The 24,528-nt window shown below is 40.1% G+C and overlaps 1 protein-coding gene across 1 annotated transcript in view; it reads right to left on the reverse strand.

Moving 5' to 3' along the window:
- Window positions 1-20,818, reverse strand: part of TXNDC5 (thioredoxin domain containing 5) — a 24,392-nt gene extending 3,574 nt beyond the window's left edge. The window contains exons 1-8 of the mRNA XM_027899721.1: window positions 20,571-20,818; window positions 16,018-16,167; window positions 13,224-13,329; window positions 11,845-11,941; window positions 9,858-9,973; window positions 7,552-7,638; window positions 4,500-4,640; window positions 1,600-1,682 (exon numbers count right to left, since the gene is read on the reverse strand). Coding sequence (XP_027755522.1) covers window positions 1,600-1,682; window positions 4,500-4,640; window positions 7,552-7,638; window positions 9,858-9,973; window positions 11,845-11,941; window positions 13,224-13,329; window positions 16,018-16,167; window positions 20,571-20,776 — 986 coding nt within the window. The 5' untranslated portion in view covers window positions 20,777-20,818. The remainder of the gene's footprint in view (window positions 1-1,599; window positions 1,683-4,499; window positions 4,641-7,551; window positions 7,639-9,857; window positions 9,974-11,844; window positions 11,942-13,223; window positions 13,330-16,017; window positions 16,168-20,570) is intronic.
- Between the last annotated feature and the right edge of the window lie 3,710 nt (window positions 20,819-24,528).

Here is a 24,528-nt window from a genome sequence, read left to right on the forward strand (position 1 = left end):
TATTACTATAAAAACTAATAAAAAAGGGAGCATTTCTTTATCTCAAAATTTTCCAAAAAAAGTTTCTCAGATAATGAACTCCTAGATATGCCAACAAGCCCTGGGTTCAGAAATCAGACTGGAAGTTGCTCTGTGCACAGGTGCAAACTGAATTTATCAGCCAGTTCAGCTGGTGGTGCGATAGCAGCACAGGCACAGATTCAGTCCCAGTCCCTCACTGAGCACAGAGGGGACGGAGGGAGTGAGGAGAGAACAGCAAACACGAGGGTGTGTGTGCGCTGTGGGCAGGGTATTTCTTAACCAAATGGCGGAAAATCCTTGCTCACATCCAAAAGCAGTTCCTTCAGATGGAAGAGAGAATAGAAATGGCTCTCAGGCAGCAAACCACACTGTGGTGAAAAGGGTGACAACCTGGAAAAGACTGCATCTTTGAGCTTACATAAAATGAAACATTCCTAGGTACTTCTTGCCTACGTGCATGCCTACTGTCAGGGTTAATATCTTGATACGCCTGAGCACATTTAAATATGGGTTGCATTTGCTTGTGTTGCTTTGTAATGGGGCCTTTTACCACCCCAAACAAAAGATCTTTTCATATTTTATATACTACATTAATGGGATGGCTTAGTGATGAAATCAGAAATGTGTTATCTTCCTCACAGTGACATACAGCTTAATTTTAATCTCTTCCCCTACACTAGGCTTCCTTGCGTTGGCTAAGAAACCAGGCAATGGATGAGCAAGATGGCATGCCAGTTTCATTAAATTCAATGAAGGCACAAATAAGATGACTTCTATAAACCAGAGAGAGAACTGTTAAACTTTCTTTTTCTCTCAGAACAGGAACAGTAAGAAAAAGGCAGAAATGTTTGTACTTATGAGTTTGTAATACTGAGGTCTTACCCCAGCTCAAGTCCCAGGCTCTGCTGTATATTCCAGTGATGGCAGATGCCAGATAGGACATTACTTTAATTTCCCCCTCCAGTGCCTTCCATTGGGTGTCTACACCTACACCATCTGTACTGGACACTTCTACCTTGGCTCACTGTAAGAACATACTACGTGAACCTACACTCTTAAGAACATCTTAAAATTGTCTCGTGTGCAAATTAGTTTTTTGGCAGTTATTTGAAGAGTTAACAGGCAATTATCCACAGCTCAACAGTCTGTATCAAAAACCAGGTGCTTAAATGAGGCTTCCAAGAGAGCTGGTTGTGACAGGAAAGGGCTCAAAAGCCAGTATGCTTTCCTTTCTCAACACTGGAGATACGCTCCCCTCACCTTATCCTAATCCAGGGATAGGAGCATGCTAAGCCTGCAAAGAAAGCTTCACTCCCCTCGTTCCCCAGAATTGCCTTGAAGCTGACACAGTAAAGCTTCTCTGTCAGCCTTTCCGGAGAGAGGCATCTCAAGAGAGCTAAAACCAGACTGAGCTTTTCTGCTGTAACTCTTGCCAACACACACATTCTTCAGTTAATTCAGAGTTTATATCCAGACAACAGATACCGTACTACACACAACTCCAAGACCTACAGTAACTAATACCCCACAGCTTAGACCAACAATAATCCTGAACAACAACAGGTGCAAACTTCTTACCATGGAGCGTAGAATTTAATAAAGGTGATCCCTGTAGCAATGGTTGCATCAAAGTCTTTTTCAGAGAGAGAGAGCACTGCAGCCTGCTTCAAAAAAAGACCAAAAAAAAAAAAGAGAGATAAGAAGGTCAAAACTTCTTGTATATACATCATCAGCCAATTTAACTTTTACCTGCCTAAAAGGGAAACTGAAACTGGAAAAGATAATGTTATTAGTAATATAAACAAGAGTGGCAGCAGCAGACCTCACTTTTACCTCTCAGCTACTTTCCTCCCCTAGAGAAATGTAGAGAAAACTGTATTTCACACTGCATCTCATCCATTACTGGAGAAAAAGAACTTCCCTATTTTCAGGGGATTTGCCTGTATCCAAATTTTAAGTTGTTGTAAAAAATCACCTTAATTTTAATACACTATGTTTCAAGGAACATAGAGAAGTTGGCTTCAAGCACTTAATGGCCATCTGAGATTTTAATGAGGTATTCAAGGCACATTAGTGATGTCTCAACAGCTGTTCTCCCTGTCCACTATATCCCTGCACTGCATACACAGAAAAAACCGTTACCAGAAACACAGATTTGCCTGTCAAGAGGACATCATAACACCACACTTCTATGGATGCCAGGAACAATTTTTACTCCTGATAACATCAGGAGCAAGGGAATGATGGGAAGATAGAACACTGCTTACAGTCTCATATGAGAGCACAGAACTGAAACTTCATTTTTTGTGTGAAACCCTTAAGGGTGGGAGGGATTAAAAACAAATAAATGAATCTCATGCCTATAAAAGCTTCAAGTTCAAATGAAAGGAGAAGAAAAAACAAGATCACCCAGTAAGTTTTATGAAGCCAAAATGACATTAGACATTACAAATTACCCAGCACCTTTAAACATTTCTGTAAATAACTGTGAGTTCATGAAATTGTTTCATTAAGTTGAAGTGTTACTACCTCTAAAAAATTATTTAGAAATCAGAAATTATATTTTCTAATTAATTAATAATTACAAATAATTAAATGAAGCAAAAAGCAGTAAATAAGTATTCTTCTAGTCTGAATTTCCTAAATGGATATCTAAAACTGATATCCAAACTTAATTTACAATATAAGATATGACATCCAAAAACCCCATAAGTAACATCTTCCCCATGACTCACACAGTAAAAAAATTTTAAAAATCTGTAGATTATTAACAGAATATTGATGTGAACTATAGAGCCAGAAAAATAAATTTAATATCAGAAAGCTCAATTTTAGCTTGGTTTCTTCAAAAAAGACATCTTATGCAATCACATAATCTGAGCATCAGGTGGTCACACCATCTTAACCCACCTGGATCATTTTTGAGTAATTTTAGCCATGTCTGGAAGAAGAGAATTCTCATGGACAATAAAGTACAGCTTCCATAAAAGGGCTGGCAAGTACCTGGCCTGTGTAAGACATGGGGGAATCTATGTAAGGGCCCAACACTGGGACACAAATTTGGAGTTGGAACTCATTGCTTTTGCTGCCTGTGGTACCAAGCTGTGGTCAGCTGATGGCAAATGCAGTCAATGCTTGCTGGCTACACGGTCTGGCCCCTCGTTTCAAAACTCATGAAAACAAAACCAGTATCAAGGGGTCTGCAACTGAGTGACCAGGCAGCCGTGGCATCCGAAGCTGCAATGTGAAGCTGTAAGGACAAGCTGAGTCCTACACTGTGTCTGTCTACTATTATTTGGCAGAAAAATCTCTCCACAATCCTTTCCTGTTTGTGTGTGTGTGTGCTGGTGAATGCAAGGCATTAAGTGGGAATTTGCGTCACGTGTGGTTTGTGTTATTTCTATAAAAATAGACGACTAATTACTTTCTGCATTGTACTAACACCAGCTTGTTAGGATCTTCCAAATATGAGGTCAACAACAACAACAACCAAAAAAACCCCAACAGAAACTGAAGGGTATGAAAATTACAAATCTATGTGGTCTGTAATGTTTGGTAAGCCACTTTATGCAAGATGGGTAATGCTGCTGGAAAAACCAACTGGGTAAGGTAATATTCCCTGTAAGAAGCTACATATAAACCGTATGTATATTAATACTATTGATGCTTAATTACATAAATTCATTCTACATCAGAAGGAACTGTAAATCCCCGTCCCTTAATTTCTAGGCAGAAAGTACGTTTTCCACACTTCACGAAAAATTATGCTTGAAAATCAGCCTCGCCAATTTTGCATTCATCTCACAAAATGACAGATAAGATGCCTAAGGGATTAAAAAAGTCAGAAAACTAAGTTACAAGACGTACAACTATGCAAAGGTTATTCCTGCCAACATCTTGGCAACTTCTATAAGCCTGCAGCTTCTACAACCAAGATTAGAATAAGTCTCCAAACTCAAGGAGTTTTCTTATCACAGGACACATTACCTTACCATATCTAGACTGGTCTTCATAATCTTTGCTTGTTCACTGTTTCTAGAGATAGTCACTAAGTATAGGATCCAGGCTTTTTTTAGGGGCTTAGCAGCATGCACCATCTCCCTGGTTCGACTGAGAATCTTGCAAGAAATGTTCATCTCTATAGTGATGAAATATGCTGTTGTACAGATCAGAAGTTCCATGGACCAAAAAGACCACATTTATGCCACTCTATCTAATAAACAATTTATTGCAACCATAAAAAAGGAGCCAGATTTTTTTTTTTCCTTCTCTAATTCATCAGTTTAGTAAAAGTATCCCTAGGATTTATGATCTGATTCCACTCATTAACAACTAAAAGATAACCAAGAAAATATTTGGTACAGCTTACATCCAGAAATTGTCAATCTATCAGAGAGAGAAAAACACATGGAAGACTTGGATAGGTTGCTAAAACAGTCTGAACACTTAACATCACTGCAAAGTACTGGAGCACTTACCTCAACATGGGTGGGTTCTGCAGGTGGCTGTGGGGCTTCAGCAGGTTTATCTGCTGGTGGCTCTTTACCAGAGCTCTGTAGTTGGGAATCCACATATTCTTTTAAGGAATCGAAGTCCCTCTTCCCTTTGTATTGGTCACCCTACAATTATCAAATAGTTTGTGCAACTGTGTATATGCAGTTAATCTAGCAAATAAATAATTATCAGAAAAATGTAAGATCGCCAAGTATATGCCTATTAATAATAAATATGATTGTCTAGTTCTTAAACCTCTCCATGACATTCCATTCACTCCATGTCTTTAGGTTTTACCTTAGATTCTTCTGTACCAAAAGAGAACAATCTAAAATTTCCTCAAAGGGAAAGGTATTTTAGAAATGTAGAAGTAAAATTTTGACACTTCTCCACTTTGACCTTCTTCTCTCACTGTAGTCAGCTTTTTCTAGGTTTTATTCTTTTGAACCTAAAGCTAGTGCAATGAACAATAACACATCCATCCCTGTTTGGTGGTGGTCTCTGTTACCACATCAGCTCTGGTGCTTTGGCAGGGCTGAAAACCTTAACTTTCCATGTCACCAGACTGCAGTCACTCCTCTGGCCTACACACTTGTCACACATCTCCAGAAAACCCAAACAGTAAGGCAATACACTCTGGGAACCTAAGTTCACCCGGGAGCTAGAGACAATAGGTGCCTGCTGTGGGGCAAACATTTCCAACAACACCACTCTCAGTTAAGTTCCATTTTTTAACCTGCACATAAAGCAGTCAACCAGCCAGACCTCTGAGAGGCCACAGTTTGCTTTAGATGCTTCCCCAGATTTCAGTTAATTTCACAACTCTAGAGAACAAGAAATCAGAGCACTTGCAAGCAGCTTCTAGTCTCAAATCCACTGCTGGCCCTCTCCAAACTTGTGTGATTGCCCTCAGGGATCTCTGTGAAAATTAATACTTATTTCTCTGTTCAAGATCCTATCTGTGAGGTACAACATAACCATTTTGGATAGAATTCTTGAGATGTGGTCCATGGAGGCACAGGTGACAAGATGTATCTCCACCTGAAGATGAGGAAGACTCGAGAAACAACATACAATCTTCCACACGCTGGAATGAAGAACAGACACCTCAACTTTCCTATACCCTGGGAGCTCCTTCTACATGTTTGGTTTTTTTTTGTCATTGATAATGTTGCTTGTAACTATTGCCCCTTTCCTTGCACTGGCTCTAAACCACTAAGGAAATAATCTAAGCTGATGCCAGAACCCTGTACCTGTTGGTTTGTATCCATTTCAGCAGGGCAGGGTCAGTGCCCATTGATTCCTCCCAGGGTTTCTGCTCCACCTAACCAAAAGGGATGGTGTCATACCAGACTTCAATTATGACACACGGGATGATGGTATTATGGAAAACAAGGCTGAATGACTGAAGCAGTTCTCCCCCTTACTGAACACTATCATAGCAGCCGGAGAGATTTCCAGGAATATCTGGGCCAGGTTATTGGAAAGTTGTTGTTTTTTAAAATGTATTGTATGGGGTCATGGAGGAACATGTGATGGCTGTGGCAGTATGCCACCAGGGAATACCACGCTGCCAATGGAGAAAAGACAGTTTGATGTGAACTGAAATACATTGCTCAGACTAACAGCTAAGGCTCAGTTTTTCCAAATATAACAGCAGTGATTTTTTTCTTCCACTGCATTCTGGATTCAAATAACTCTGAAGAACTCAAACGTCAATTATTAGAAAGGGTCAGAAAATTGATCTGTCTTGTCAAGGAAAAACCTAACTTTTCCATATCAAGAGAGTATGGTTCTGGCAAAGTATCTTGCCATTTGTAGCTGCCTGAAAAATAAAAATAAAGCAAGTGGGAAACCATTCTGAAAAAAAACCAGCAGAACACTTTACATTCTTCCAACTCACATCATACAAAGACAAAAGTTTAGTTAAACTGAAAACCTCTTGCCTTGGACATGCCATCATGCTTGATTTGAGCACTCCCTCAGCTTCCAGTTCTGCTTCTGACATATGCCAGGCACTGCTGCTCGAGAGGTAATAAGGCCACATACTCCTTTTGTGAATCAGTCTGGGATTCAAAAATGCAGGTGCTGCTTCATTTGAATTCCCTAGAATGTCTGATCTTGAAGGGATGCTCATACCAACTCACATGCACTGGTACGTACTTGCAGCCAGTTTCTCTTTAGAGTGCCAGAAAACTGCCACAAGAAACAGCCACTAAACGGGACTGAGTAGCAAAACTTACATCTCCAATACTGTAAATGTTCAAAAAAGAATCCAAGATGAATGGGACAAAAAAAACCACCCCCATTCCCAACCTAGCAGAGGTAAGAGCTAAAAACGCAGTCCTGGGTTCTCTTGTGGACCTGTTTTTAATATGCATTGAATATATTTAATAATCTTGAAATTGTGAAATATATTATCAATAACACCACGATTTATATTTAGCTTATTCACTGCTGTCCATGTACATGGTATTTATAAATATTCTATTTCCCTGTAACTTCAGAATATTGTAATTCTTTGAACTGCTGCAAGGAAAAATGTCAAGTGGGCCCACAGGATTCTCACAGTGTCATATGAAGTGTTCAGATTTAGAAGAAGGAAAATTTGCATCTCTAGACATCACTCAGCAAATGGGCAACATTTACAGAGGACAACCTTCTGATACAAACTGTGAAAATTACATACTTTATTATTATTTCTATTTCAGTTATGTTTTTTTATGTTCCACAGGAAGTAAAGTATTAGAATAAAGTAAACCCAGAATTCTCACACAGTAGCATAAGTGGAGATACTGCTTTCAGATTTATGAACATTATACCAGTTGTCTGCAAAACACAAGGAGCAAAAAACTCTAACTTTTATCTGCAGACTAAGTCTACCTCTTCCAGTACCCAAGTGAACCTCCAACATTATTTCTCTCACAAGCAGACTTTTGTATATGCCCACTTGATTTTTTTTTCCAGAACGCAAGCACAGTCCAAGTATTATTCAGAAAAAAATGGTGTGATCTTTTGCTGAACTTGTAGACTCACCTTTTCACCGTTCCTAAACCAGAGCAGTGTGGGATAACCACGAACTTGGGTTTCAGAGCAGACTTCATAATGCTGAGTACAGTCGACCTACATTTTGGGAAAAAAACCCCAAAACTATTCACTGCCTAAAATAAACATACAACAAGCATCAAAGCCTCCCTTGTTTAAAATCTCAGAAAAATACAGGAACAAGCAATACATGGCTTGGCAAAACTCAGTACCAAGTACTGTCTTGAGAATGATTATGTCTGCCTTCCAAACAGTGGCTTGGTTGTATAATTGAGAGGCTCTGTGTGTGTGTGTTTGATTATTTTTTTTTTTTTTAAGGAGGGATGGGGAGGGAGGTAGGGCTAGAAGGAAGTAGTAGCAGTTACAAAGAACAGTGAAGACATAATTAAATATTTCAATTAAAAAGTACTTGGTATTCTCAGCTAATAAAATCAGTACATGGACAATGAGACAAAAAACACTAATGTGAGAGAGCTTTAAAGAAAAGTCATATTGGCTCATCCATTTTTTGAAAGACTACTCTTTAAAGACTTCAGAAGACGTCAACAACTACAAAGTTAACTTTACTCTGAGGGAAGCTCCAAGTGCATAGCAACATTCAATTCTAATATGTCATAAATCAATCTGTAAAGTTATTAGTTTATAATCGTTTTTGAAGCAGAAAAAAAGATAATGTAAGCACTGGAGCTTTTGCTCAACACAGCACTTGTATTTTAAATTTTACATCAGAAACACTTTGCTCCAGATCACAGAAGATCAATTCTAAAGATTAAACAGTGTTAAGACACTATTCCCCCAGATTAGATGAAGGTCATGGTTCAACCTTCTTAGAAACAGCTGTGTTTCCTGTTTACTTACAGAGTTACAATCTTAGCCAAGACATGCTTCAAATATTTTTACAAGGTATACAGTTACATAAAATTGTCTAGGCATCAAGACAAATCTGGGTGGCTGCATTAAATAACAACTCTCAATAATATGAACTGTGAACATGACAGACAACTAAATAACACAGATATTTTTAAAATTCTTTGTTTATTTTTCTCTGTGTACCAGAGAATGGTAACTTCAAAAAGATACTTCAGCTGAGCACAGATTCCTTAGGACAGCAAACAAAGGTCTCAAATAAGGGAGAAATAGCTTCTGATACCTTATTCTCAGAGGGAATCTAATTTTACATCCACCAAAATTATATATACATACATATGTATATGTGTGTGTATATATATATATATATATATATATATATGTATGTATGTCTGTCTTCCCTGATGATCAACTGTGCTTATACATTTATGTCTCCTCTAAAGTTCAACTGCGTGGACCTGCTGTGTACATCTACAGCGTACCTGAATTGGCAGAATTTCAAATGTATTAAAAATAAATAATTAAAAAAAAAAAAAAAGTCAAGCTCATCACCCCTAACACAGCTGAAAGTGCAGGGGAGAAAGCAGAGGGAGAGTCCCTCTGCAGAACTGACAACGCTGCTGTTATGCAGTCTTTCTGATCAGTGGAACAACTGTGAAAGCTTAAAGACATAGAAGTTAAGTACAGTCAGATTTCCACTCCTGGCAAATACAGAGGGATTCACATCATGAGCCACCTGGACTTAGGTATGGGTCAGCAAATAAAGCCAGTAACTACAATTGCCAGACCACCTCCATACCTCAGCACAGAAGTCACTCCACGTACAAGTAACAAGCTCCCATGGTAAATACACCACAGAACCTGGTTATCAACCCTAAGGGAAATAGTAAAGCAGGACAAGATATCAATTTTTAAGGTGTAGGACCCTCTGAAACCCTTAAAAAGTTTTATGGGTGTAAAGAGTTAAAAAACCCAAAACCAACAAAGAAATATCTCATAAGGAGCCCTGTAGGGCTAAAGCTTGCTAAGCAATCCAGTGCTGTAAAGAACAAATTAAAAGTCACTTTCCCACTCAAAATAAATACTGAAGTCGATCAAATTCTGACAAAGCAGACACATAATAGAAAGCAAGTCTCAAAATATTATTCCCTGCATCTGAAGTATTAGACTTATTCCCAGCTCTCTCTGAAATACAGAGAGCAAGCTGTGTTTGTAAAGAAGTCCTTGCTGAAAATAAGGGAGTCCTGTCAACTGTAGATGTGTGAGAAAAAAAAATTAACTCAAAATTAAAACAGAAACTAGGACTGTAAGAGGATTTAAGGGTCGACAAAACAGCTGCTATTTGCAAATCATAGCACAAAAAGCATGATCCTAGGCTGAAACATCCATTGACACAAACCACGTTTTCAGACTAAGGGCTCTCCACCTACCTTGCCAATCTTGACAGTTTCCGAATGCTCAAAGGCTTGAGCCAGCTGTTCCCAGGTAGGGGCCAAAGCCTTGCAGTGACCACACCAAGGGGCAAAGAATTTGATGAAGTGATTACCTTTTAAGTTAAAAAAAAAAATAAATAAAATTAACTCATTTGGAATGAACTTGGCTGCAATTAAAGACTAGCTGCTAATCTCGGGCTGCAAATTTATCATGTTATTTCCTGAGTTAAAGATAGGAAACACTGTGAATCAAAGGCCAGGACAAAATACTTCAGCAATTAGGTTTTCAATACTGCAAGCAGTCCCACAGCATTGCCAGATTTCCCGAAAATCCAAACAGCTTCGCAATCTCAAGCCAACAAATGAGATATTAAAACTGGTATTTTTAGCCTAACTATTCACCTCAATGTTTAATTCTACCATGTCAATCAGTTGCCCTGTTACAGCGTAGAAAGAACTATCAAGGAATATATAACAGCATAAATGCAAGTATTAAACTTCAACTTAAAAAAATGGTGTTTCCTAAGAAATGCTTCAGGTCATGATTTACCTAAAAAAATTTGTTCAGTTTTCCACTCTCCTTTTTCTGCCCTGCTCTTTCTATTTTCATGTCAACTACTCAGAATTTGCTGCCTTTAGTAGATTTTTGTGGTATTTTACACAGAGGAGACTCTCTGTGCTATCTCCTGTTTAGTTTAAATTAGTATAACATTAATTGCAAAGTACCAGAACACACAATTTCCTTCAATTAAGATTAATTAATTCAAAACGCTGCACATTTTTGCACCCATCAAGGCAAGGCTCTGTTAAAACAAAATAAAAGAGCAAAAGTCAACCTTGGAGGTGTAAGTGCTAAGCCTCCTGTTAAATTTAAGCACTGAACTTTTTGTAACTGAAGTCAAAAGAGGACAACAGATTTATAGATTATCGTAAACCTGCTCAGCCATCAGATATGACCACGAGAATGTCTCCTCTATGAAGGTCAATGGATACATAATAAAAATATTACAATAAAAATATTAAAACATTTACACATACACTGAACTTTACCATCTGAGAAGATATTGAAGTTGATAAACATTTAGCATCTCCCTGGCGGCCTAGAGGAAAACCTATTACGAATTTTGATTTAAGTCTGTGTTAAGCACCACAGGCTGGGAAATTTGAAGTTAGATGCACAAAATGCACTTTTACACTTGAAAATATTTCTAGTCAGTTCATAGTTACTTTAAGAAGCTCTAGTATCTACCTCACTAGTGGTATCAGATGGGCACAGACGTTTAATTTAATCCAGCCTTTGCTTTTTGGATAATAGAGATAGCAAGATCATCTGGTGGTATGCCAGCTCAAAGTTTGTATTGTAACATTTTGCCCATTCTCTAGAAAACCCACCATGTGGGGGCTAAAATTTCCAATATTACGTATCCCTCCTGGAATTAATTTTAAAGCTTCCAGACAAAATATTTTTTAAAATGGCCAAACAGGTGAAGTGTTTTGCCCACATTAAATTCTGGAGAAAGGAAGCTAAACAAAGGGCCAGACTGGAGTGGGATGGGGGCTGCAAGGAGGAAGCAGGTGGATGTTACTTATCCAGAATAACAGCCTGGGAGGAAACAAAACCAGCACCTAGGGAAGCAGGAAATGTGACTCGCAAAAAGACAAAGTAAGTGGCAAGGCTGCGACTGAGTAAGGAACTTTGGAAAAGGGACAGTTTAGTTGAGCAAGCCCCACTAGCTTCTTCCCTGTGATTAGGGCTGTAATTTTACTGCCTTCTGAGTGCCATACTTAAAACTTTCTCATGGTCTGCAACATGTAATTAGACTACTGCATTTCTACACAGTTTGTAGTTTCATCCTCTTTAACTAGATATTACTGGAAAACAAAAGTGTGAAGGAGGTCCTCTGAAAACTAACATTCCTGGTGCAGACTTCTCACTACTCATGTCTCTATAGGTAAGTTTCTCTTATTAAAAAAAAACAGTTACCTTCTGCTATGTGCATCTTGAAATTGTCTGCTGAGAGTTCATACATTCCCTGCTTAGGTTCAGGGGCCTTTGGTGGTTCCACATCAGATTCTGGATCCTATTCATGAGAAAAACTAACTTTTATTTCTCTTGTAGACTAAATACACAACATTTGATTACTGTATCACACTGTCCTGTGACAGTCTTGTAGACTCTGTACCCTGAAACTTTAAATTCCAAAAGCAATGTCCTTATTTAGCTACCTAACGTTTCCTAGAAAACACCTACTTGAAAGCAAAATGTGAAAAAGATTGCCACAGAGAAAAGAGCTATCACAGTCAGTGGAATAACAGTCTTTCACTGTGCTGTAGTACAGTCACAGAGCACAGTAATTGCTACGGCATTCATCACATCACCATATATCAATACACTTAAATTATGTAACAGTCCCTCCATAGCATCTCATATCAGCCACATCTGCCATCGCACCAGTTTCGGTGGTCTTTGGGCTATTTAAAACTAGCTAGTGCAAAGGCTATTTTCTGCTTCCCTAACACCAGAAGGAATGCTGTCTACCTAATGGCTCCATGAAGACAGCAACAATGGGAATAGAGCAAACACTTCATATATATAACTTAAAGCAAACTCAGCAATATCAAGTGAATACTTTCTAGACACTAGGGTTAGAGCTGGAAAGAATTTTTTAAGAACCTGAAAGCACATTTCTTAAAACAGTTTAGTATTTAATGTTTAATTATTAAAAACACTGCATTTGTTTAAATATAATCACACCCTAACTGTGGTTCAGCAATCAATAAAGCTTTATCTTGATTAGAAACAGCAATCACAAATTTCATTCTAGGCAAGGCTTGGCTACTACATGTGAACGTGACTCCAAAACTCAAGGGTTTTCCTAGTGATAGTATTAGCTTACCTTACTTACCCAAACATTTCAAACCTTTTCTTTAGGCCACAACATTAAAAGGCAGTAAATGAGCTGAAGAGGGCATCCATGTTTGAAGAGGTAAGTAAGCCCAACATAAACGCAATTTATAATGTGTTACATGTAAATTGCTTTTCTTATTCTAGAAACATTATGGCCTACAGGTGTCAAATGAATTGACACCAAGAACTGTATCTTAAAATGTTAAAATTATAAACATCAAAACTGCATTACATACTGTAGTTTTAAATACAGGAAACACAAGTCAGGGTCACAGGATGACAGTTTTAATTACTACTCTGACTATTGTGTTGAGCTGTTTCATATTGATTTTGTGACCTGACTTTTAGTCTCAGGAGCAATTTCCTCCTGGAAAATGAAACCTAACTTAAAGAAGTGGTAGATAAGCAAGTCTGCAGAAAAGAGTATTTCCATTTCTTATTTCCTTTTCACTTACAGATGGTTCCTCATTTAGTTTCTCCAACATCCATTTCTCCAGTGCCTGGAAGTCCCTAGGGCCTTGGTATTTCAGAGGTTCTTGTCCTGGTTTAAGCAGCTTTAGGCTAAAGGATCAAAATGTGAGAAAAGAGTGAGGCAAAAATTTTCACACAGGAAACATTCTCAGAAAGCCAACGTGCTTTGCTAATCCGTAGCAATGCCACTCAGGCTGCAGTAACAGATCTCCTGACTATTAACATCAGCATCAGGCATCTCCTCAGCTTAAAGGGTCATGGGTAGAACTTTTTCATTCCTGTGTAAGCATTTAAAGGAGATTTTTAAAATAGCAAAAAAGAAACATCATGTTAAAAATCAACATAGCCTAATATTACTTTGATCAATAAGCAAGGGCAAATTAAAAACTGTAGCATTTAGTTCTGTGAATCCTATTTCAGTTTGTCAAAAAGCATCCATTTTGTTTTGTTCACCTCTCTTCATCACCAAAGGAAAAATATTTAGCACTTATTTTCCCAGGAATTACTTTCTCACCTTTTGTTCCCCAACTGCTCTTGGAATGTAGGACTTTTCATGTGGTATTAAACTGATTAAAAACACACTGAAGCAAGTCAGTAGGACAAAGGAGGTAAGTGACTGCCTGTAAGGATTCAGACTTCATGATTATAACATTTAATAATTGCTATCAAAACTTTTCCATAAACTACCTAAAGCTTCTACTATTAAATATTTAGATTAAAATTTGAACTGTATTTGATAAAGGGGTAATACTGAATTCTGACCTAGTCCTATTTTTTAAAGAATATCAGAGTTTCAACTACTAGCCCTCAGTTCCCCTTGCTAAGCTGTCATTTGGTACTGCTTCTTGTGTTTATTAAAATGTTTTTCTCTCTCTTCTTGTTCCACAGTTGGAAAAAATGAACATATGAAAGTGTTGAAAAACCACATAATGCAAATACATTCAAAAGAGATAGGAGCTCCCACTGTCATTTCTATTAAAGTATTCTTGAATGTTCCTTGTGATGACAGAAAGTCAAAATAATAAGGAAACAACAAAAATTAAACAAAAGAACATCTAAAACACACCTCATGGAAACACTTTTCAAAATTATGGAAAAAAAAAGGGTAACATCTTAGAAAACTATCTGCATCTTTATTTTCTTCAAAAAATATTAAGTTTTCTCTGGTTCAGTTGAGAGTGTTTATTTTGCAGCACCAAATAATCCTGAAACAACTGTACTAACGAGTGCAGGGACCTGTTCAGCCAGTTTGATTCTCGGGGGATGAAAAGGGGATGCAGCCTTTCCTTTGACAGGTGTTTGGAAAAGCAGTGTAGGGATCAGCACATCCTGGACTTGCAACAATACCTCTGTGCCTGAGGAAGCTGTGAAATTTCCCTTGCTGCACGTTTTTAAAAACAGACTAGTTTAAAACTGACTCAGACAGGAAGAGAGTTGATAGCATGAATTCCCCTTCATCTCTGTATTTCTGACTAGCAGGTGACTGCCTTGTTATTTAAACTTTTCAAGTAGACAAAAGCAAGAACTATTCATATATATTTAATGACCTTAAGAAGGAGGGAGAGAAAACAAAAATGCAGCAATTACACATCCATTGATTTTTTCCATATTAAAAATCTCTGCCACTCTTTCTGTTTTAGAAGGAGCAGCACCACAATATAATCTATTCAAATATGCCAAGACAACCAATGCTCACTTTTGGAGATACTGAAATAGGGCTGTAATATGCACTGTTGCTCAGTGAAAAGTTATTTCTAGTGGAACTCAGCCACGCACTGCCCTTAAGGACAATTCCTACCTCAACAAGGACTATGCTATTAATAACTCTAAACTTCTACTCAGTCGTACTCATCTGCATCCAAGTGGATGCAGCCAGGAGCGCATGAAAAGTTCAGCCTGTTGCTGGAGTCAGCAAAAACACTGGACAAAGTGAGCAAAGGGAAGGAAACTGAAAAACACAGGCTGTGCAAGGGCTAGAAATTATTACATTCTCCACTTATCCTCGCTAAGATGAGTACTTAATAAAGCAGTTGAAAGGATCCCATCCATTTTTGCAAGAAGCTTCAAAGAAAACACAAGTGAAAAAAAAAATTTTTTGTGCTCCTTCTTGGCGGTTAAAAAGGTAACACATGTGTCTAACTCCAAAGCACCAACCTCTCATAGATACTCTAGATCATGTTCTGCCTACCAAACTTGAGGCAGTAAGGCACACATTCTTTATAACAGATAAGCATAACATTAAAATACACATTAATTTCTTCTCGATCACTATGAGAAAACTTATCGAGAAAAAAGTCTGTACATCATCACTGCTATGCTAAGGAATACTATTTATCATTTTATGAGTACTAAGGTCACTAAAAATCTAACAGAACACCTATAATTATGAATGCTGCAGTGACCTGACAAACTGGTGACAAGTTATTTTTAAAAGTATCATTACCAGAAACCAGCTCTATCATGCATATCACAGCTGTATAACACACTGTTGCTTGAGAAAGAGGTACTCTCAGAGAAAACAGAAGGACAATTCTGGACTCCATTTAAGCACAGACATTATCCAAGACATAGAAGAGTTTCTTGAAAAAAATGAAAGAGTAACAGTAGTATGTATCACATGATACTTGGCAACATGGTAAAAAGGCTTAAAATATCAGATCCAAGGGGCTACAAAGAAATCCACCAAAAAGATAGCTTAGAAGTTAGCTTCAAGAAATTGGCAGAGGATCGTGGAAAACTAAAAAAGAAAAATAGGAGCAGACATCCTTTTGTACTTACGTAGGGTATCCTCGTACGCCAAATTCAGAGCACAGTGGAATATCTACAGTACAATCCACTTTAACAACATAGACCTGTGGGTTTTCCATGTTGTTGTATTTATCTCCCAAATCATTCCAGGTTGGCTGGAGACGCTGACAGTGTCCACACCTGTGACAGAAGGCACGAGATATCGTTTAACAGTTGCTCACGTTTAGAGGGAAATTAATCTATGGAAAAGTCATACGCAGAACAGTAATTCTGATAAATTTAAAAATAAATTTTTAAATCAGTAATTAAATCAGTTAAATCGGAAGTCTTCCATTCTCCAGCCCTGTTACACTGAGCAACAGCGAATACTATTAAGAACTTTAGCATGCTGCAAACACACCTCAAGTGAAAACCAGAAGGATCTGGTAACTTCTTGCTACTACCCTTTCACATTACAAATTCTATGAATACCCCCTGAACTTAGTGAGCCTGTTAATAAAAGGACTCTAATTCTCCCAGCTTTCTAGAAAAATCCTGCAAGGCTGTCCAATTTTGGTTTTTTTTTTAAGTTGCTCCCACTTGAAACAGTTTCACTTATACAAATCGTTTCGAATACACTTGGAGAAAACTTGCATAGATTCTCACCTTTCCAGGTATCCTGATATCATTAAGAGAAAAAAAAATATCTTGAGATTTACTTTAAGATAAAGAATGTCAGTCAGGCACAGTGGGTCACACATGCTCCCACAATGTGGAGGAAGACGACCTCCCATGGGATTTTATCCTGAATTGTTATCATGAAGGGATACAATGTATTATGACTAAAATCAAATATTTATTAAACATTTAACTTCTGACTAAAGTCCCTCCATAGTAATTTCTTTCATGGAGCTTCAACTAAGAGGACGATTTTAGATTCCCTGGTTCTTTCCCCTAGCAGATGCAGTGATTCCATACACCAAATGAATACTGGCTGGTGTTACAGAACAGAGCATGGAAAACTAGGTAAGGCAATCTCAAGGAATTAACCAGCTGTGTGCAGCCAAGTGCAACAGAGCTGCCTTGTCCATACTTAACACTGTGATTTCTAATATACACACTCCATTCCCTTCCTTCTTTGGATTATATGAGCTAAAATTGTAAATAAAACAGGAAAAATGTTCGTATCTGAATCAGCAATCAACTAGTTAGCCATTCTCAGTTAAAAAAAAAAACAAAACAAAACCAATATTACGTAGGAGGAAGAACAGACAGTCCTCAAACCACTTTTTCTGAAATTTGTAAGCTGAAAAATGTATAAAACCAAGGAGATCAAAACAAAAGTGAGCAAGATCATGCAACATCACACACCTGTGTGATGGATGCAGCCCCAGGTACCCACAGTCTTTCACTGCTACTACTCTACATCAGTGGGGTTGAAGGAGCTGCCGGTTCCACGTCTGGGGAGTAAGGAGAGCTGGGCAACAATGATGCTTTTCCCTCCCTGCATGGGCTAGAAAGTTGCAAGGAATCATAATCTCTGTTTACAAACACAAATGAAGATCCAAAAGAGACTAACAAGGCCACAGGGAAGACCTATCAGAAAAAAAAAAGAATCAAAAAACCTGACTCCAAACCCTGCTTCTTGTACACCACTAATGTCAAGAGGTATGGGTGGAAGAACATTATTTGTAAGAGTTTGCAGGACAGGCCGCACATTTTAATTCTGAGCAACCACGTGCCACCAGCACTTGTGCTCAGAGAAGACTTGTGGCAGAATCTACAGAGTATCAGACTGTTCTGCCTCATACATGTCAGCATTGTCAGCATTCCTCCCACAGTATCAGCATTTCTCATCTGCAACACTGGATGGCAGAGTTCCTGGGCCAGGACAAGAAGGGATGTACAGGTACACAAGGAGCATATGTATCAAATCTGCAGATACTGATAAGCCCTCTGGAGTCAGTGGGGAGGACAGACATTTCTGGAAGCCACCAGTAGAGCTTGAGCTCAGCAGCCAACAAAGGCAGCTCCACAGCAAGATACAGCGCAAATCCTTATCCAATTAAAAAAGTAGACATTGTATAGTGGTATAAGAAGCACAGGACCAGTCTTGCTCTGGACAAAAGAATCCAGCTAAGGTAAAATTCAGTCTCAATTCAATGAGAGTTCAGCAATGAACTCTGGTAATCACGTCTGCTGCAGATCAGCGGACTTCCAGAGGTTTAGCAAGAAAGAACATATGTTGAAAAGATCTGTAAGAGTCAAAATAATGTAGTGGAACTACTCATTTGAGATTCCTTCCAACTAAGGAGCCAGGGACCTTCTTGCTCCTCTGTAGAAATGCAATTGGCATGGCGCAAAATTCAGTATCTTGTGCCACCAAGACAGTAACCTGCTCATCGTTCTGTCCCCAAGAGTAGCTACCAAGTGGGACAGCCTTATGAATAAAAACTTTATGACATCTGATGGCAAATGACTTGGAATGCTCTCTTCTTGGAGTATCCTACAATATTTGACAAAAACGTAGGACCACATGAATACCGTCACCATTTGGGAGTGAGGTCCTCAGCAACATTTGTTCCAAGAATCTGGAAGAGAAGAATTACATCAGCTCCAGCCCAACTCTTACTGATAGCATTGATGATGCAACATTAGCAGCATCCATATAAATGTGAAAGACAATCCTAGCTGAACTGCAGGCCCCTTGCTGGGCTTCTCCCTTGTAACTACAGAGGGCAGTCTGTGAGAAGCATTAGGAAATTCGCACATCACCTTGGAACAGGGCAAGAGCTCCAGGGCTGTCAGGCTGCCCCCTGATCCCACTGACAATAAAATTACTGGTGTGTATAAGCACCTCTCTCAGGCACTTGGATGTTCCCTTTGTTCCTTCTCTTCCCCTTGGACCTGAAACCTGGCCCTGCTGCTGCCTGTCAGCAGCCAGGAGTCTAGACCAAGGGCCCTTAAGCCAAGACCCAGAGATCTGGAGGACATTTGCTAAGGATGAAAAGAACATCCAGAGAAGTCTGGGAAACGACACAGCTCCCTCACACTTAAGTTGGGCAGAGATCCTCAGCTCTCCCAAAGGCACAGCATGATCCAAGTCTGCAAGGCCAGCACTCCCTTTGATCCATACTGAGGATGTGTAGCGTACACTGGACTCTGCAACAGCCCTTTTGGCACAGAGCCTCTTACAGTGTGGCAGGATAAAAAAAAAACGCATCTGGTTTTAGGGGTGCCTGTGAAACACTCAGTCAAAGTGTGGACAACCACAGATATCACCTGAAAGCAGAAGAGAACAGAAGCACTCCTGCTCTGCACGGGCATTTCTCAGGCCTTAAAGCACTCTCAGGCACTTCACCAGCAAGTCAGGCATCCCTCCACTTTTATGATCTTCAGAGAACAAAGGCATCTGCTCTTTGAAGCTTTTACTTAACATTTTCACATGGCATAAATAAGTCTACATTAATAACAACAACGAAAATAGTTCCTCAGTTTTGAAAGGAAATGCTTTTCTGCTGTTGATTTCAAAAGACTCTCATATGCCTAAATAGCACTGTGTAGTAACAGATAACTTTGGATCAAAACATAACTTTTCCACATTTTTCTCTTAATTTTAGCTAAATTAAAGGAAACTTGGGAGAAAAAAAATAAACCAACAAAAAGACCCAACCAAACAACCCTAACAACAACAAAACTCTCCATAACCTCTACTGGATATGACTAAGTCAGATAAAAAAAGGTATGGGAAGAGGCAAAGAAGACTATGAACAACCATTGGAAAGACCCAGAGATGAAAAGTACTGTCCTCTTGACCAGGAATATCCAGCAAAGCCTTGTTCCCTCATTTCTCTCAACCATTCTTGTGCCAAATGTTCCAGTCCAGGACAAAAGCCCAGCAAGTCTCTTGCAAACCTGAGAATTCTCCAACTCTGCTTCGGATACCTGCGGCCTTGGGGACACGGCACTATAGTTACAGCTCTCACTTGCAAACTCTCCTTTAAATTTCATGGCTGCACAGAGAACGTAAATTCTGCAATGAAAGCATCTGGGGGGGGGGGGGGGTGTGTGTCACAGGCTAAGTAAAGTGACGGTCGCCAAACTGCAGCTGCTCTTGGTCCTTTTGAGGAACGGCGTGAAACAGAGCCCGGCAAGGGACTGGGGCTGCCCCAGCCTCGCCGACCGGCGCAGCGGCTCCCACCGCGGGCCCCATGCGGGGGGCACCGCCGGCTGCCCCGGGGCGGCTCCGGCCGCCGATCGGTTGCGCTCGATGACCTCGGAGATCTTTCCCGACCCAATATGACTCTGTGACTCCGTGCGGAGGGGGGCGGCCAGCGCGGCCGCGGAGGCCCGGGCCGGGCACACGCGAGGCTGCGGCTCCCCGTCCCCAGCGCGCCCCGCAGCCCCCCGGCTGCCCCATATCCCCGCCTGTCCCCCCGCCGCCCCCGGCCGCGGAGCTCGGGGCGGCGCGACCCCGCGGCCTCCCCCGCCGCCGCCCGGCCGGCCCCGCCGCCTCCCGCCGCCACGTCAACGGGGGAAGAGGCGGGCGGGGAGGGCGCCGCGCCGGCCGGGCCGCGCCGCGCTCGGCCGCCCCGGGTACCCACCACGGGGCGAAGAACATGACGAAGTGTGGGGCGGCGGCGGCGCCGTGCCGCAGCATCTCCGCGCTGTAGAGGTGCCGCCCGTGCGGGTCCGCCGCCGCCGGGTCTGGCTCCGGCTCTGCCCGCCCCGGGCAGCCGCAGAGCACGGGGCCGAGCACGGCCAGGGAGAGGACGCGCCACCACGCCGGGCCGGAGCGGAGCAGAGCCATGGCAGCGCCGGGAGAGCGAGCGGGCGGGCAGATCCGCGGGCGGCCGCCACCGCCTCCCGGCCCGCCCGGCCCCGCCCCGCCCCGCCCGCCCCGCTCCTGCCCATCGGCACCCTCCGGACACGCACCCGCACCCCTCCTCCCTGGAAATAAAGGGTTTTATTAAAAAGATGTTGTCCACGTACCACGTGATATCTATTTTTATGTTAGGTATTTATTACGCTGATCGATGAATTTATATTTTAAAAAAATGGTAACATTTTATATTTTTTGCACGCACGCACACACACACACGCACGCTCCTTTCTGGAAATAAACGAATTTTATAAAGGCTTTAAAATATTGTTTTATTTATGTAATATACCTAATTTTATACCATTTATTAATTGGTTTGATCTATAAATTTATATGAAATATTTAAATCGTAACAAATTTTATATTTTTTTAATACACATACACACTTGTTTCTGGAAAAAATAGTTGTATAAACGCCTTAAAGTATTATTTATAAAACATATTATATCTATTTTTAAATAATTTATTAATTTGTTTTATTTATAACTTTATATTAATTTTTAATTAATAACAAATTTCATATTTTTATATACATACACACCCCTTTGTGGAAATAAATAATTTTATAAAGGCCATAATATTATTTATATAACATATCATATCTGTCTTATGTTATATATTGATCAGATTGATCGATAGGTTTATATTAAAGCTTAAAATAATTTTTTAAAAAAATTTATTTTATATATACGTGCACATATACTGTGATGACACTTTTTTCACAATAAATCAGTGATAAAAAGGCAGGCATGGTGTCACCAACCTGGTCAGTAGCCATGCTGTGCATCTGGGAGAAAGCCCGGCCAACCAGGTCCTCAATTCCAGCTCCATGCCCAGCTGGGAAGAGGTCTCCAACCCTTGTTTCTCCTGCCCTGCACTTCTCGCCTGCTTGTGGGGGAAGGATGCTCACACTGCTGAGGGTGTTAAAGGCATAACAGTGTAACAATAGTCAGTAAATAATAATAATAATAGTAGCAAATAATACTAAAAGATAATCAATATGAGCCGCAAGCTGATATAATACAGGAGAGGGGGATGTATTTCATAGAATCACAAAATGGTTTGGGTTAGAAGGGACCTTAAAGATCATTTGGCTGCAACCCCCCTGCCATGGGCAGAGACACTTTCCACTAGACCAGGTTGCTCCAAGCTGGCATTGGGTACTTCTAGGGATGGGACATCCAACTTACCTTTTGAGCAAACCTACCTTGCCCTCTGCTGTGTGTTTGGGTCACAGCCAGAAGGTTTTGCCTTAACTCAAAGCACGACAAGCTCAAGTTGAACCTGAAGTGTAGGAGTAGCATATGTTGAAATGAGTGATGTCACATAGGGAGAATTGAAGGCACTAAAAAAAAGGCCACACGGTGAGGTGGGTTATTGCCAAGCTTGCGTTCCTGTGGGTCTGGGCAGCTGGGATACGGTGGGGAATGGAAGGAAGCCCCATCCAATCTGGCCTTGAACACTTCCAGGGACAGGGCATCTACAGTTTCTCTGGGCAACCCGTTCCAGTGGCTCACCAACCTTACAGTAAATAATTTTTTCCCAATATCTAATTACCCCTTATCACTCTATGCCCCTGCAAAAAGTCCCTCTCCACCTTTGTTGTGGGCCCCCTCTAGGTACTGGAAGGCTGCTTCAAGTCTCCCTGGAGCCTCCTCTTCTCCAGGCTCAACAACCCCAGCTCTCCCAGCCTGTCTTTATAGGAGAGGTGCTCCAGCCCTCTGATCATCTTTGTGGCTCCAGTAGGTCCATGACTTTCTTGTGTTGGAGGTCCTAGAGTTTCTATAATCCTTCAATTTTAGTTATTTTCAGTTTAGATTTTAACTTCAAAACCTTGATTTTGGGGATATTGAAGTGAATAATAATCAGAGACTCACCTTATTAAATAGGAAAGTACATTTTTACGAAAAAGCCAGGAGACTAAATAACTCATCGTGCACACATACACACAGACACAAGGCTGACCTTTATACCTGCAGAGATCTGTGCTGGTGTGATATCAGGGACTTAAAAGAAGCAAGACACTGGCACTGTTCTGCTCACTGACAAGTTGCTGCTTGCAGCACTAATGTGCCCAGACAGGTAGAGTTTACCTCAAACTGCATCCTCCAGACTCCCTCCCCACATTATCTCCTCTCTGAATGCTTCACTCTAGCATCGCCTGTTCCACAGGATTAACACAAGGAAGGACCTGGCTGTGCTGCCCATGTACTCATCGTGCAATACCCACCTTGTTTCCTGGACTGGTTTCAGCTTAGAGCCTATGCTGACTCTGGTCACTCAGCATACTTTTATGCTACAGTATCTTTCCAAAGGCCATTCTTAGAGCCAACAAGAATCACTTATTAAAACAAAAAACAAACAAACAAACAAAACCACAAAAAACAAACAAACAAAAAAAACACACACCACCCCCCCCCAACCCACTAAAAATTAAAATTAGAGATCTCTTTTCTTCAAAAACTTTACATTACTTTCAGAAGCTATCATCTGCCTCAAAACTAGGCTTCCAGAATTCCTTATGAGGTATACAAGAAACAACTACAAAACCCTAAAAATACACTTATTGACAAGCTTAAAAAGAAAACAAACAAGACAAACCTAGAGTGTCCAGAAGAGTAGCTAATCATCAGAATTTAAATACATATCAGTAACCTTAAGTACAAAGCAGTAGGGTCTTTGAACTAAGTGATTGACTCTTCATGAATTAAAAAAATAATAAAAAAAAAAAAAAAGACAAGTGCAGGTTATTTCCCCTCTTCGGCATATTAAAAAAAAAAAAAAAAAAATCCAATAAACCCCCTAAACAAAAAGTCAGTATCAGAGAGTGAGAATGACTAATTCTCAGACCTGGGAGAACAGTGACCTGATACAACCAGGTGAGCCATCTAACCACAGAAAGTACCTCCTCTCATTGAGCAAGCTGGTTTCTTTTCCCTGAGTGTATTTTTGGTCTGCTTTTTTTCTCTGTACATTTAGCACATTTAAAAATAGACTTTTAAATTAAAGATCCCTTTGCCTTAATTAAAAACAGACTAATTAAAAGCTATTTTGAAATATTTTTTAGTGAGCATGTGAATTTAAGTCTTCCATCTAAGATACATACCACATAAAAAGGACGGAAATACAGCATCACTTTCAGTAGAAACATGAGTATAATAGTTCAGCATTCCTAGGAGGAACAGGTATGGGTTACAGTTAAGCTCTTGTCAATTAGCAAAAAGTAATGCTAGATCAAAACTGCCAATAAGAATAAATCTTTCTCTGGGAATACCTCTTTCCTCTCCATAAAGGGTCAATAGGATTAATACCGCTTATGTAAGTTAGTGTTTCTTACTTGCTGATTTGCATCTTGATTAAAATTCAACTAATTTGTCCACCACCTCACTCCAGCTCCCAACTCTCTCTGCCTTCAGAGCTAATAAATTTTCTCTTTAGCTCTCATCCTCCTATTTCTAACAACAGTGTTGGAAATGCAGCAAGAATGGGGAGAAGAACAGCTGAAGAAGCTTTGCAGTAGCCTGGTGGCAACTGCTGTCTCTCCAAGGCCACTTGGAAGAACACCCACAAAGGCTTCGAACAACCCAAGCCATACCCATGTCCCATCGCACAAGGTGAAGGCACATCAGACATAGGGTGATAGGCAGATAAATATCACTTCAGCCAGTCACAAAGACCCT

Source organism: Empidonax traillii, unplaced genomic scaffold, assembly GCF_003031625.1.
Source record: "Empidonax traillii isolate 1590-97213 ecotype Southwest subspecies unplaced genomic scaffold, ASM303162v1 scaffold686:size905440, whole genome shotgun sequence".
In the NCBI taxonomy this organism is placed as follows: Eukaryota; Metazoa; Chordata; class Aves; order Passeriformes; family Tyrannidae; genus Empidonax; species Empidonax traillii.